The 14,398-nt window shown below is 40.7% G+C and overlaps 1 protein-coding gene across 3 annotated transcripts in view; it reads left to right on the plus strand.

The window, feature by feature from the left end:
• LOC109915232 (WD repeat-containing and planar cell polarity effector protein fritz homolog) overlaps positions 1-14,398 on the plus strand; it is a 54,695-nt gene that overhangs the window by 27,402 nt on the left and 12,895 nt on the right. For all 3 annotated transcript variants that reach the window (XM_048601505.1, XM_048601504.1, XM_048601503.1), the window contains one exon: positions 12,859-13,015. In XM_048601505.1, coding sequence (XP_048457462.1) covers positions 12,859-13,015 — 157 coding nt within the window. The remainder of the gene's footprint in view (positions 1-12,858; positions 13,016-14,398) is intronic.

Genomic DNA, 14,398 nt, shown 5'->3' on the forward strand with positions numbered 1-14,398 from the left:
GTAGTAAAATACCTGATAAAGACTACAATGCCCTGCTTTCAAAGCATCTGTGCGATATTCACTTCTCCAGTAGTTTGGTGATGTATCAGAATGTATCGTTTCCTTAAAATCAACAATGTCAGTTTTGATTTTGAATTCGGACTGATTCTAGTTCCGTTCCACTGTATCATTGATGGTTGGGAGATTCTTGATAAATAAGTGAGTGAATGGCTATCAAGAGTAGGTCGGTATTTAAAGTAAGCAGAACAGCCATGACCATATTGAATGCAGATGAGGCTTGAAGGGCTGCGTGGCCTACTCCTGCTCCTAATTTGTTTGTTTGTATAACGGATTTGCAGATCACAAGGGTGCAGCTTACATATAAATGAATGCTGGAGCTTCATTCTATCAATAATGGTAAGGAGTGGACACACTTGCTCATCACCCTTCCATTGTCCACCTAAAGTTAAAATTACTCCTAATCAATGTATTTCTGACTAGCCCATTTGATTTGAGGCAGTTATTTTAAATCAAACTGAAAATTATTTAAGTGCTACTAGAGTTAGAAAGAGAAGTATTTGCTCCCCTGTTTGAATTTTTGAAAGCGTTGAAAAAGTGACGACAAGGAATGGTAAAACTTTTAATTTCTGAGAAAAGGCACACAGAATTTATTAAAACTTTTTGTCAATACAGAAGATTGGGGATGTCACATTTACATGTAAAAATGCTGAAAGGCAACGATAATATGCGCATAAATACATTATTTAATTTCTGTGGTGAGAGTAGAACACAAGGAAGATTACAGAGCTAATAAGCCTCAAGTAAGACTTTTAAAAAGTTTTACATGTAGTTATTTGCTTCCCTCTGATTAAACAAACTGGAGAGAGTTCATGATCATGAATTGAATATGATCTGATATTTGCTTGTTTTTATTTTCAGTTGTTCATTCTTGTAATATATATTTGGAAGTGTTCCACAATTCTGTCTTCACATTTGTGGAATTTTTTTTATATTGCTGGTCCATATCCTTTCAGAGATTAAAGTTTTACTTTCTGAAGATTAAGAAAATGATTGAATTTCTAGACAGTTCTAAAAGGATCCAAATGAGTAATGTGCTCTATGAATTTCATCGGCAGCATAATGCCAGATGTCTAGGCTGTTGACCATTAGTGCCAAACAGCACATCTGTTCAGCTCTTCGCAACAACCAAGGTACTGATCATACTCAACCAGTCTGCACTTGTAAACCTCACAACATGATGTGTACCATTAGACATGATTCTGTAATTGGACACTATTTGTTGGATAATCATGAGCGTGCAAGGAATTACACTGATAATCAATTCAAATTTGTTAGTCAGGCTTGCAGTATCACATAATGGCGTGTACCAGAAGCTGCACATATTATTACATAGGACCCTGTTCTTTGCAGACAGAAAGAACCTGTTCATCGCTGCAACTGTTTCAACCTAACAAAATAGGAGACAACTATTTCAGAGATAGTAGGAACTGCAGATGCTGGAGAATCTAAGATAACAAGGTGTAGAGCTGGATGAAGACAGCAGGCCTGCTGTGTTCATCCAGCTCTATACCTTGTTATCTAGGAGACAACTATTCACTGGTTCATTTCTCAGGAAAATGCCCAGACTAATCTGAGCCAACCTGCCTGGTTTAAAATATAAATAAAGCCTGGCTGTTAACTGTTAGTCAGCGTTAACGGGTGCATTCTTTATGACCATGCCTCTACCAAAGTCTATTTGCCAACCAACTCTCCTGTCATGCAATATAGATGCTGTTTTTCTTCTCCATGAATTTGTATTGTTGTGAAATGTGCTGAGGAGCGAAAGACAAAAAAACTTTGTCAAAAGGTGACAATTTTTAGGCATACTCAAGATTCCTAGATATTAATGCCATTAAGGGATATAGGGATAGTGTGGGACAATGACATTGAGTGGATGATTAGCCATGATCTAGTATGGGTGAACAAGTTCAGGGGCTGGATGCCCTATTCCTCCTATGTTTCTATCTCATCGTTGGCTACGTTTGGTTTCAATGCCATGATTGGATCATTCAGCTGCCCAGCTGAATATGTAAATGACTGCTCCAAGCAGAACAGTAAAATTGATCCATGATCAGCAGGAAGACAATCCTGCAGTAGTCCTTAAATATATTGTCCATCCTATCAGTTAATTGACAATAGTTTCTTGAGTGTTCGCTATGTGATGATTCTATGGCTTACGAAGGTGCTTTGTGTCCTGGTTTTTATATGAAGAAAGGTTGAGACAGAGGTACTAATGTGATATGCTGAAAGACAATAAAGTAAACCACCTGTGAGGCCTTATTTTTAAAGTTGGCACAATAGAAGCAGCCTGAATGGGTGGGGTCAAGCTCCCACAGAACCAGGATTTTTAGTTTTAGCTTTCAGCAGTTGCTGGGGTCTTGAAGCTAGATGTGGAAGTTCATATTCCTTTCTCTGCTACAGCTAAAAGCTGGGATTCTCTTCTTGCTGCTAAAATTATATGTGAGACAATCTATTTTACTGAACTTGCCTTTGCCAAGTGTGTGTTTATGGGATGTTACCATATTGGGACAGTTAATTAGTAATAGTTAATATGTACTTTATTTTGTTAAGCATTTCGATACAGTTATAGGTAAGCTAATTCTTTTATTTTTATTTTGTCTGTGTTTTCACTGTAATGTAAAAATAAAGTGTGTTTTGCTTAAAGTCAAGTAGTTTGACCAATCGAATTGCACCTGGAATGCAATGCCTTACGCTTACCTTTAAAATAAGAAAAGGTTAGGGTCTAGGCTATCTTAATATATCTTGAGTGGGTTTGGTCTGGTCCGTAACAACTACATTCACCTATCACTGTCTTAATAAGTAAATGTTATAAGTTTATACACTTTTGCCATATCAGAATTGTATTTAAGAAAATGTGCATTTTCCATCTTCTGATATTAAAAATAGATCTTGATGCAAATGTCTACAAAAAGTTAGAATCTTTTTAGCTAGGAATAGGATTTTAAGAATTGATAAGAAAGGTAAGAATGGTATAAGATTAATGGAAGGCTGACTTTCAGTTGAAGGTCATTGTTTGAATTCCAGCCCCAGGATTCATTCTGGGGGGACTTCATTAAAAAATTTTTTTGAAATTTCTACAGATTCATCGTATCAATATCTGTGATTGTGCAGCTTTGGTTTTATAATAAAACCAGTAAACTTTCTCACACACCAGGCTCCAAAAATATATGTGTTGGGAGAAGGGAATTTCAGTTCTCCTGAGGTGATATAGAAATCCTATGAGATAAATGAGATATAATAAAAAAGATAACTACTGGTTGAAACTCCATAAAGAATAGACTTGATTTCTGCTTTGTGCCTACTTTGTACTTCAGTGTTATATAGACATATTCGGTATCCGTGGTACTATTATTGTCCAAGTGGCGTCCACTGCATGCAAGTTATTAGAAAATATCTATTTTGTGTTCAGCCGACTGCACATTCACAATAGGTCCAATTCGCATAATTGTTTAATTTATTATCCTTAATTGCAAAAGTAGACAGACAGTGCAAGTTATTCCTGAACTGTTGATGAGCAGTAGTTTCCAATTAACCAATTTTGACCTGATATCTATCAGATTTCCTAAGGATAGAAATTAACATGCTTATTTATTAAAGGAAGATGTTCTGAGATGAGGAGGAATTTTTTCACCCAGAGAGTGGTAAGCTTGTGGAATTTGCAACTGCAGAAAGCAGTTGAAGCCAAAATATTATATGATTTCTAGAAGGAGTTGGATATAGCACTCTGAACTAAAGGGATCGAAGGACATTGATAAAGCAGGAATAGGCTATTGAGTTGGATGATCAGACATGATCATAATGAATGGACAAGTAGACTTGAAGGGACAAATGGCTTATTCTTGCTCCAATGCCTGCCACAAGTGCATTTGTCCATGACAGTATTAGTAAGAGTGACCATCGCACAGTTCTTGTGGAGACAAAGTCCCACCTTCACATTGAGAATACCGTCCATCATATATGTGGTACTTTCACCAGACTAAATGGAATAGATTTTGAATTGCAACTTAAGACTAGTCATCAATAGATGCTGTGGACCAGCAGCAGAATTGTAGTCCAACAAAATCAGCAACCTCATGGCCCGTGGATCAACACTGGTTCAATGAAAAGGGAAGGAGGGCTATTTGCACACCAAACAGCATAAGCAGCAAAAGATAGACAAAACTAAGTGATGCCACAACCAACAATCAGATCCAAGTAAGCCCTGCAGTCCTGCCATATCCAGTCATGAATGGTGTGGACAATTAAACAGTTCACTGGAAGAGGAGGATCCAAAATTGACCCATCCTCAATAATGGGGGAGCACAACGTATCAGTGCAAAATATAAGGCTGAAACACACAACAATCTTCAGCCAGAAGTGCCAAGTTGATGATCTATCTTTAACCTCTTCCAGAGGTCCCCAGCATCACAGACACAGTGTTTAGCCAACTTGATTCACTCTCCATGATAACAAGAAATGGTTGAATCATAGAATCCCTACAGTATGTAAGCAGGCCATTCAGCCTTTCAATTCCACTGACCCACCGAAGAGCATACTACCCAGACCCACCCCTAACCCTATCTCTGTAACCCTGCATTTCCTATGGCTAATCCACCTAACCTGAACATCTTTAGACTGTCAGAGGAAAGTGGAGCACCCAGACAAAACCCACACAGACACAGGGAGAACGTGCACACTCCACACAGACAGTGGCACAGGTATGTCTTGTACACAAAAAGCAGGACAAATCCAAATGGTCAATTACCGCCCCATCAATCTATCCTCAATCATCAGTAAAGTTATGGAAGGTGTCATCAACAGTGCTATCAAGCAGCACCTGCTCTGCAATAACATTCCGTCAGGGCCACATTACAGCCTTGGTTCAAAAATGAGCAAAAGAACTGAATTCCAGAGGTGAGGTGAAAGTGACTGACCCTAACATCAAGGCTGTATTTGACCAAATATGGCATCAAGGAGTCCTAAACTGGAGTAAATGAGAATTGGGAATGGTCTCTGCTGGCTGCTGTCATATCTGGCATAAAGGAAGATGGTTGTGGTTGTTGGAGGTCAGTCATCTCAGCTCCATGAGTTCCTCAGGGTGGTGTCCTAGGCCCAACCATCTTCAACTGCTTCATCAATGACCTTCCCTACATTATAAGGTCAGAAGTGGGGATGTTCGCTGATGATTGCACCAATGCTCAGCACCATTTACCACTGCTCAGATACTGAAGCAGTCCATGTCCAAATGTAGCAAGATGTGGATAATATCCAAGCTTGGGCTGAAAAGTGGCAAGTAACATTTGTGCCAAATAAATGCCAGCAAATAGCCATCTCCAACCAGGGAGATTCTAACCATCACCCCTTGACATTCAGTGGCATTACTATCACTGAATTCCCCCACTATCAACATCCTGGGGGTTACCACTGACCAGAAACTCAACTGGACTTGCCATATAAATACTGTGACTAAAAGAGCAGGTCAGATGTTGGAACATCATGGCAAGTAACTCACCTCCTGACTCCCTAAAGCCTGACCACCACCTACAAGGCACAAGTCAGTAGTGTGATGGAATACTCCCCACTTGCCTGGATGAGTGCAGCTCCAACAATGTTCAAGAAGCTTGATACCATCCAGAACAAAGCAGTCCACTTGATTGGCACCACCTCCACAAGCACCCACTCCCTCCACCACCAATGTTTGGTGCAGCAGTGTGTGCTGTCTATAGGATGCACTACAGAAATTAACCCAAGGGCTCTTGTGGCAGCGTCTTCTAAATCCATGACCACTTTCATCTAAAGGACAAGGGCAGCAGATACGTGGGAGCATCACTATGAGACAAGAAGACATAGGAGCAGAAATTAGGCCATTTGACTCATCAAATCTGCTCTGCCATTCAGTCATGGCTGATAAGTTTCTTAACCTCATTCTCCTGCCTTCTCCATGTAATCTTTTGATCCCATTAACAATCAAGAACCTATATATCTCTTAAATATACTCAATGACCTGACCTTCACAGCCTTCTAAGGCAATGAGTTCCATAGATTCACCTCTCTTTGGCTGAAGAAGTTTCTCCTCGTCTCCATTCTAAAGAGTCTCCCCTTCACTCTAAGGCTGTGCCCACGGGTTCTAGTCTCTCTTGCTAATGGAAACTTCTTCCCAACATCCACTGTCTCAAGTCCAAACAGTATTCTGTAAGTTTTTCACTTAGATCTCCCTTCATCCTTCTAAACTCCAATGAGTACTGACCCAGAGTCCTCAAACGTTGCTCATATGTTAATCCTTTCATTCCTGGGATCATTCTCGTCAACCTCCTCTGGATCCATTCCAAGGCCAGTACATCTTTCCTGAGATATGGGGCCCAAAATTGCTCACAATATTCGAAATGTCGTCTGACCAGAGTCTTGTAAAGCCTCAGAAATACATCCCTGCTTTTATATTCTAGTCTTCTCAAAATAAATGCTAACATTGTATTTGCCTTCCTAACTACCGACTCAACCTGCAAGTTAACCTTAAGAGAATCCTGGACTAGGACTCCCAAGTCCTTTTGCACTTCATATTTCTGAATTTTCTCCCCATTTAGAAAATAGTCCATGCCTCTATGCTTCCGACCAAAGTGCATGACCCACCCTTTCCCACATTGTATTCCATCTGCCATTTCTTTGCCCCACTCTTTTAATCTGTCCAAATCCTTCTGCAGTCTCCCTGCCTCTTCAATACCACCTGTTCCTTCACTTATCTTTGTATCATCTGCAAACTTAGCCAGAATGCTCTCACTTCCTTCATCTAGATCATTGATTTATAAAGTAAAAAGTTATGGTCCCAACACTAACCCTTGCGGAACACTACTAGTCTCCAGCTGCCATCCAGAGAAGGACCCCTTTATCCCCACCCTCTGCTTTCTGCCAGACAGCCAATCTTCTATCCATACTAGTACCTTGCCTCTAACACCATGGGCCCGATTCTTACTCAGCAACCTCCTGTGCGGCACCTTGTCAAAGGCCTTCTGGAAGTCCAGATAGATAATATCTATTGGCTCTCCCTGGTCCAATATTCTTGTTATGTCCTCCAAAGAATTCTAACAGATTTGTCAGACATGACCTCCCCTTGATGAAGCCATGTTGACTTCATCCTGTTTTACCATGTACTTCCAAGTATTCAAAAATCTCATCTTTCACAATGGACTGAAGTCTTACCAACAACCAAGGTCAAGCTAATTGGCCTGTAATTTCCCATCTTTTACCTTACTCCCTTCTTAAGCAAGGGGGTGACATTAACAATTTTCCAGTCCTCTGGGAGCCTCCCTGACTCCAGTGATTCCTGAAAGATCACCATTAACGCCTCCGCTATCTGTTCAGCTATCTCCTTCAGAGTCTGGGGTGTAGCCCATCTGGTCCTGGTGGTTTATCCACCTTCAGACCTTTTAGTTTTACTAGCACCTTCTCCTTGGTGATAGCCACCATACTCAGGTCCTGCCAGTTCCCTTCCAAACCACTCACCATCTTGACACTGAAATATATCACTGTTCCTTCAGTGTTGCTGGATCAAAATCCTGGAATTCCTTTGCTAAGAGCATTATCGGTTTACCTACAGCACATGGACTGCAGCGACTCAAGAAGGCTTGTCTAGCCAACAATGTCTATGTCCCATGTGTGAATAATAAAATTTTAAAATCCACACGTTCTGTTTTCAGGGAGAATCACTACATACCAATCACGGACAGTCAAATTAATTGGTTTTAATTTTTCTTGTATTGGAATGTTGCCAAATATTTTCCTGGTCATATTCTGAGATCAGTTAAATCAGCACATTCCAACCTGAGACCTTCATGTTCTGTATAATGTGATATTACATTGGGAGGTACGTTTATGCATCAGGATATAGGGTAATCCTTTTCACTCCCTTTTTTGGAAAATATGCAATTGTATTTACAAATTAACTTGATTGCACCAGCATTGTCTGATATTTGGTTGTTTCCTATATTGCATATGCTTAATACAAACTTTCTATGCTCATTCAGTTCTTAAAAATTGATTCTCCTCACTGCCTACAACCTTTACACCAACTATTGAAACAACTCAAAAAAAATTCTTCAGCATCATCTGTAGGTAATTTTTATTTTTACTAATCCTAATTAGTGTTTTGTTGTCTAATTGTCTTCTGAATTCCTTTCAAAAGTATGTATTATGAACCATATACATGTCAAAATAATTATGCTTGAATTATCTGTAGTAATGTTGTAATTTATCTCTCAATTTAAGAAGAGCATCTTCTGGGACCCCAATTACTAAAACATTCTCCTTCTCTGTGAGAGTTTAGTGGTTCTCAGATTGGTCACAGGATGGAGCTGTTTGTGGTGATGAAAATAGGAAGCTGTAAAAGTGCATTTCCTGCAGTACAGTTTGAAGCAGCTTTGACTCTCTCACCGTGTTTATTGTTTTTGCCCAGTTGCACTTCTGGAATTGAAACAAATGATTAAAATGGACATAACACTGTATCCAAAGGATGGGATTTCATGAATTTTCTCAAATCTTGGCAGATAACTGAGTCCTGTGAGATTCCAAGCACCTTTTGTAGATTAAATGCCATCAGTACAGTAATTCATAATTGTAGTTTAACAGTGCCATAGACTGCCGAGAAACAATCATCGAAGTCAAATCACTCTCATTTGCTTCAGATAAAATGTGAGCCTCTAGCAATGTATGCTGTCTTCATTTCTTGTACTGCAACTGGATTTTTGTATAATGTAGCACATTCCAAACAAGTGGGCGAGTGTTAATATTGACAGTAACCTATATCTAGATATAGTGGTGTTTATAAATTTGCATGTTATATGTGTAGCCAGATATGACATTATTAACATTTTAACAGTACTCAATTTGCAGCGTGTTTATTATAAATGCTTGTCAAAACTGTAGGAGAGTCAGGTATAGCAACACCAGGTACAAACTGAAGCTCCCAGTACTTTACCATGTTTCAATAACTTTGAGTCATATTCCTAGATCATGGACAATTTTGTATTATCCACCCACTTCTCCTCAACCCTGATTTGAAACAGCCTGTTACAAAATAGAGACTACATTTCAGATGGGGGAGGTGATGGCCTAGTGGTATTTTCGCTGGACTGTTAATCCAGAGACCCAGATAATGTTCTGGAGACCCGGATTCAAATCCTGCCATGGCAGATGGTGAAATTTGAATTCAATAAAATATCTGGAATTAAGAATCTGATGATAACCATGAATCCATGGTCGATTGTCAGAAAAACCCACCTGGTTCACTAATGTCCTTTAGGGAAGGAAATTACCATCTTTACCCGGTCTTGCCTACATGTGACTCCAGGCTCACAGCAATGTGGTTGACTCTTAACGGCCCTCTGGGCAATTAGAGATGGGCAATAAATGCTGCCTGGCCAGTGATGCCCTCATCCCCTGAATGAATAAAGGAGATGGAGTCCGTGTAACTTTTATCTAGTTAATCTTGATTTACTTCACACCTGGACTGCAGAGTGGCCCATATGTCATATGTGTGCACCATACAAGGTGTTTTATTCTTTCCCCTATGAGTATTCCCCACTTCACTTTTCCTGAAAGTACTTACTTGTTGCAGGGGTTTGGTTTTTGTGGGAATTAGTTACCCAATTGTATCACACATAAATGTCAGTTCCTAATATGTTGATCCTAGACATTGAATGTCAACGGCATATTCCTACATGCGGACATCACAGATGTGTACAATTCAATCACCTAGCAAGGAGGGACTCTTGTGGTGCAGTGGTAGTGTCCCTACCTCTTAGCCATGAAGCCCAAGTTCAAGACCTACCTGCTACAGAAGTGTGAAAAACCTCTGCCAGATCGATTAGAAAATAAATACATTCAGCAAGGCAATTGGGTCATTCAAAGGGAGGAACTTTGCCAAATTTTCCCTTTCTTCCCTGGTCCTGAAGCTAACTTCCATGGCAGCTTCTCCCACAGCCTGACTTGAGGCCACTGGTTTATATCAGTTTGAACCTGGGAATTTCCTAGTTTGTATGGCTCAGCTATTCCTACACAATAAGGGTGGTGAACACAAAATATATATACCTCAAATAATCTAAAATTAAACCATTTCTAAATATAATATAAATTGTACACGATGGCTCAGTGGTTACTTCTGCTGCATCACAGGGCCAGGGATCTGGGTTCGATTCCACCGTCGGGCAACTGTCTATGTGGAGTTTGCACGTCTTCCCGTGTCTGCGTGGGTTTCCTCTGGGTGCTGTAGTTTCCTCCCACAGTCCAAAGATGTGCAGGGTAGGTGGATTGGCCATGCTAAATTGCTCAATATCCAGGCATGGGTGGATTAGCCATGAGAAAATCAAGGTTATGGGGATTGGGTAGAGGCGTGGGTCTGGGTGGGATACTCTTTGGAGAGTCAGTGTGGACTTGATGGGCTGAATGGCCTGCTTCCATGCTGTAGGAATTCTATGATTTAATACAGTGCTGCAGACCAGATTAAATATGAAAAGAATTTACTGAACAGATATTTACAGCCATTTTGTTAAGGGGAACATTTAGTGTATACAGGACTGAAAATATCTTTAATGTTTCAATTTCAAAACCGAAGACTTATTCATTTATTGATATTGAATTAAATCTGTACTATTTGTTCTTTGTTTTCAAATACTTCTTAAAAACCACAAGGTAACAAAAATGTTATTTTTATTAGAGATACAGTGAGGGAATGTTTGATCTGTTTACTTATGCTTAAAACTGTCAGGTATGTCAAAGTGAAGAGTGAATCTATTGTCTTATTGCTAGAAAGAAAAATGTGTTACCAAAGCTTCTCATCTTGTACTCATCAGGACAAATGCAAGAATGCCAAATTTCAAATGACCACAATAATTTATACTACAGGAGAAAAGGGTGCTGATTTGTTGTTAAATCGACTCACATTGACCAAGATGTTGCCATGGCTGATCAATATCTGATTGCCAACCAATCAACACACTTTTCTCCTGTAGTATAAATTGTTGTGATCATTTGAAATTTTGCATCCTTGCATTTGTACTAAGTACAATATGATTTTCCCTTTAGTAATGTTCAAGTGATTGTAGCATTATTCATTACTATTCTCAAACTAAAATACACTCATCCCTTTTGTAATTTAATTTCTCCTGCCTTCCACCCTATCCTCAACCTTTTCTCACACTTACCTCTTCTCCCCTTTTCATTGCCTTTCTCTGTACTTTCTACTTGACTAAAGCCAGGTATGTTTCTAATGTTTTCTATAAGGGTTAAGAAGGGTAGCAAGGATAATCCAGGTAATTATAGACCGGTGAGCCTGACGTCACTGGTGGGGAAGCTGCTGGAGAAGATACTGAGGGATAGGATCTATTTACATTTGGAAGAAAATGGGTTATTAGTGATAGGCAACATGGTTTTGTGCAGGGAAGGTCATGTCTTACCAAATTGATAGAATTCTTTGAGGAAGTGACAAAGTTGATAGATGAGGGAAGGGCTGTAGATGTCATATACATGGACTTCAGTAAGGCATTTGATAAGGTTCCCCATGGTAGGCTGTTGGAGAAAGTGAAGTCGCATGGGGTCCAGGGTGTACTAGCTAGATGGATAGAGAACTGGCTGAGCAACAGGATACAGAGAGATGTAGTGGAAGGGAGTTTCTCAAAATGGAGAACTGTGACCAGTGTTGTTCCACAGGGATCCATGTTGGGACCACTGTTGTTTGTGATATACATAAATGATCTGGAGGAAGGTATAGATGGTCTGATTAGCAAGTTTGTAGATGACACTAAGATTGGTGGAATAGCAGATAGTGAAGGGGACTGTCGGAGAATGCAGCAGAATATAGATAGATTGGAGAGTTGGGCGGGGAAATGGCAGATAGAGTTTAATCCAGGCAAATGCGAGGTAATGCATTTTGGAAGATCCAATTCAAGATCAAACCATACGATAAATGGAAAAACCCTGGGGAAAATTGATGCACAGAGAGATCTGGATGTTCAGGTCCATTGTACCCTGAAGGTGGCAATGCAGGTCGATAGAGTGGTCAAGAAGGCATATGGCATACTTTCATTCATCGGACAAGGTATTGAGTACAAGAGTCAGCAGGTCATGTTACAGTTGTATAGGACTTTGGTTTGACCACATTTGGAATACTGCGTACAGTTCTGGTCGCCACATTACCAAAAAGATGTGGATGCTTTGAAGAGGGTGCAGAGGAGGTTCACCAGGATGTTGCCTGGTATGGAGGGCACTAGCTATGAAGAGAGGTTGAGTAGATTAGGATTATTTACATTAGAAAGACAGAGGTTGAGGGGGGACCTGATTGAGGTCTACAAAATCATGAGAGGTATAGACATGGTGGATAGCAAGAAGCTTTTTCCCAGAGTGGGGGACTCAATTACTAGGGGTCACGATTTCAAGGTGAGAGGGGAAAAGTTTAGGGGAGATATGCGTGGGAAGTTCTTTACGCAGAGGGTGGTGGGTGCCTGGAACGAGTTGCCAGCGGAGGTGGTAGAGGCAGGCACGATAGCATCATTTAAGATGTATCCAGACAGATACATGAATGGGCAGGGAGCAGAGGGATACAGATCCTTGGAAAATAGGCGACAGGTTTAGATAGAGGATCTGGATCGGCGCAGGCTTGGAGGGCCGAAGGGCCTGTTCCTGTGCTGTAATTTTCTTTGTTCTTTGTTCTATAAATCTGAAACATTACTTTGGTTTCATTCTCAACAGATGCTATCTGATCTTCTGAATATTTTCAGTTTCTATTTGTGCTAAACTTTAACCCTAAACTTTATTTTTTTCTGTTATTTACAGAAACTCTGGACTGCTTACATGGAGGAGACCCTTTGATAGGAGAGAGGGCAGAACTGCCTTCTGCCTCAGTTAAGAACAGGAATCTTTCTTCAGGATCAGGCAGCTGCAGTAGCAACAATTCATTGCAGTTTGGTGCACAGAACAATCCTACTGACAGGTAAGAAACATGACTACAGTATAGCAAGTAATGCCAGTCCACCCATCCACTTTTCCAATTTTTAGAAAAATAAAAGAAACTAAAGCTGCAGCTTGTCCAGGGTATGTTGGTGATTTATTTGTGGAGTGCACAGAATATTTCTATCTCTGTTAGCTATCCATGTCATGGATGATTCGTTCTTGCAGATGGCTGGGTAGAAATGAGATATCAGTTTTGACTGTAGGTTTGTAGATTGCCTATAATCCCTCTGAGAGTCTTACAGGCTACCCCACAGTGAGGACATTAGACGTTACCAGCTGTTAGAGATGGTGGGGAATCTGTTGACTCGAGTAGTTTCCTTCTTTCCCCATCTCTCACCGTTCTCTCTGGCTGTAAATTGGCTGGGAGAGGGGTGTCCTTGCGCACCAGTCGCTGAAGGTAAGCATGCAGGTGCAGCAAGCGGTAAAGAAGGCAAATGGTACGTTGGCCTTCATTGCGAGAGGTTTCGAGTACAGGAGCAGGGATGTGTTGTTGCAGTTGTACAGGGCCTTGGTGAGACCACACCTAGAATATTGTGTAGAGTTTTGGTCTCCTTTTCTGAGGAAGGATGCTCTTGCTCTCAAGGGAGTGCAGTGAAGGTTTACCAGGCTGATTCCAGGGATGGCAGGTCTGACATATGAGGAGAGATTGACTGACTAGGTTTGGATTGTTTTCGCCAGAATTCAGATGAATGAAGGGGGATCTCATCGAGACTTATAAAATTGAAACAGGATTGGACAGGGTAGATACAGGGAGGATGTTCCCGATGATGGGTGTGTCCAGAACCAGGGGTCACAGTATGAGGATTCGGGGTAGACGATTTAGGATGGAGATGAGGAGACATTTCTTCACCAGAAGAGTGGTGAGCCTGTGGAATTCATTACAACAGGAAGTAGTTGATGCCAAAACATTGAATGTATTCAAGAGGCGACTAGATAGAGCATTTGGGGCCAATTGGATCAAAGGTTATGGGGAGAAAGCAGGATTAGGCTATTGTCCAACTCAATCAGCTATGATCGTGAAGAATGGCGGAGCAGGCTTGAAGGGCCCAATGGCCACCTCCTGCTCCTATCTTCTATGTTTCTATGTTAGTCTGCTCTTGTTGGTTGGAAAGTCTTGACAGTCCTTTTGATGATAATTTGCCATTTTGGTTGTGATTGGGCATCTGCCTCCCACGTAAATTAAGAGAGTGGACCTTCATGGAAATTTTGTGATCAGTTTTGAAATGACCCTTTGGTCCCCATGTGAACTGGCTCCCTGACCCAGCTCTGAGAGGAGGGCATTCTTGTAACTGGTATTCTGCTCCATCTCCGCTAAAGAGTGATTATCATATCCTCTTTACTTAGCATGTCTGTGTCTTGTAGA

This window comes from Rhincodon typus, chromosome 9 (assembly GCF_021869965.1).
Source record: "Rhincodon typus isolate 14 chromosome 9, sRhiTyp1.1, whole genome shotgun sequence".
NCBI classification, from domain to species: Eukaryota; Metazoa; Chordata; class Chondrichthyes; order Orectolobiformes; family Rhincodontidae; genus Rhincodon; species Rhincodon typus.